General features: G+C 44.8%; 1 protein-coding gene across 1 annotated transcript in view; it reads left to right on the plus strand.

The window, feature by feature from the left end:
* The first annotated feature begins 462 nt into the window (after window positions 1–462).
* Window positions 463–1493, plus strand: part of LOC113202900 (gustatory receptor for sugar taste 64e-like) — a 15089-nt gene continuing 14058 nt past the window's right edge. The window contains exons 1-4 of the mRNA XM_052269698.1: window positions 463–568; window positions 640–834; window positions 914–1011; window positions 1262–1423. Coding sequence (XP_052125658.1) covers window positions 529–568; window positions 640–834; window positions 914–1011; window positions 1262–1423 — 495 coding nt within the window. The 5' untranslated portion in view covers window positions 463–528. The remainder of the gene's footprint in view (window positions 569–639; window positions 835–913; window positions 1012–1261; window positions 1424–1493) is intronic.

Genomic DNA, 1493 nt, shown 5'->3' on the forward strand with positions numbered 1-1493 from the left:
TCTTGGATGCGTCCGGACGCACCCTGGACGCTCCCGGATAATTCTGGAGACACCCCCGGACACGCACGGACCCGTCTCGGACTGCCTCGAGGACAGATAGGATGCCTACTGGATGCCATTTGGACAGGATTAGTCTGTCCAGGATCTGTCCAAAATGAGAAAATGTGGATTGATCCTGGATAGGGATCCTATCCAGACCCTGTCCAGGAGTTCCATCAGGGACATTACCTTATTCGAAAGAAATATTGATCTATTTCCAATCCATATTCCTTTCTAATAAGATTATTTTTACTTGAAAGAAAAAGTTCTAGGCTTGCTTTAAATATGCTTGAAACAGATTATTTTTCTGAGTGGAAAACTTGTATACGTGTATACGCAAATATGTTGCAGTGTTTCAGATCAAAACAATCCTGGAGCTCCCCTCAAAGCTTGCCTCCCTTTTGTCGTTCTCTACGTAGGTTTCGATGGAAGTCGTTTCGTTCCGTGTACGCCATCCTGGTGATATTGGCGTTCCTCGCGCGGACCTACATGAGCGCCGTGCAAAGCGACACTGCCATGGCCATTGCCGGTACGTCGCACTCTGCGGGGCTAGGTCGGGCTAGATGCCTCAAACAACATTAACACTCGTTTCTTTCTCAGAGGACGTGACGCTGCAGTTGTTCCTGTGCTTCATCGGCATCTCGTTCTTCATGCTCGGGATGCGCTGGAGACAGTTTTCTCTACTTTTCTTGAGGATAGAAAAGCATTCGGAGAACGCTGTGGGCGACGCGCATCCCGCGGGCGTGGGCAGAAGGATGTGGCTGGTCACCGTCGGCGTGTTTGGCTGTGCCCTCGGTACTTACTGCCTAATGTCGGTAGTTAAAGTAAACCAAGTGCTGTCACCGTATTATTTTTTTTGATGCCATGTTTGCAGTGGAACACGTTTTCGACAGGTTTACTGAAGTCATGAACATTATGGAATTCGGCAACTACACGTCGGTTCAAGCCTATTTAGACGATACGCTGTTTGAGGTAGACGGAAAAAACAATGTCTGATATTTTGAGGAAACAGGAGAAACTTTGAAAAATTCTACTCTCATAGTTTGATGAATTATTTTAAAAATTTGAGGAGTTTTCTTTAATTTGTCGGAGTTCCTCAAAGTTTCCCTCTTTTCCTCGAGAAAATCATTATTCTTTGTTTTTACTGTGTAATGGTGAATCCTTATTAAAGAAATGACTGCAAGCACGTGTATGTTCATCCCGGATGCATTTCGTTGACCAGAGGCCATTCTGGGAGGCTGCCCTCAAGGTTTTCGAGTTCATATCGTACACGTACTGGGCAGTGCTTGTTGCATTCAACGATCTATTTACAATGCTCTGTGCTGTCTACATAGCCATGCGTGTTGCAAATTTTAACAGTCACCTTGCCCCGACATTAACAAAGGTAATGTAACATACTGTATTGCGGTTTATAGATGAAGCCCCATAGCCAAAAATTTAGTATTTTTTCTTTA

Source organism: Frankliniella occidentalis, unplaced genomic scaffold (genome assembly GCF_000697945.3).
Source record: "Frankliniella occidentalis isolate FOCC.00 unplaced genomic scaffold, Focc_3.1 Scaffold99, whole genome shotgun sequence".
Lineage (NCBI taxonomy): Eukaryota > Metazoa > Arthropoda > Insecta > Thysanoptera > Thripidae > Frankliniella > Frankliniella occidentalis.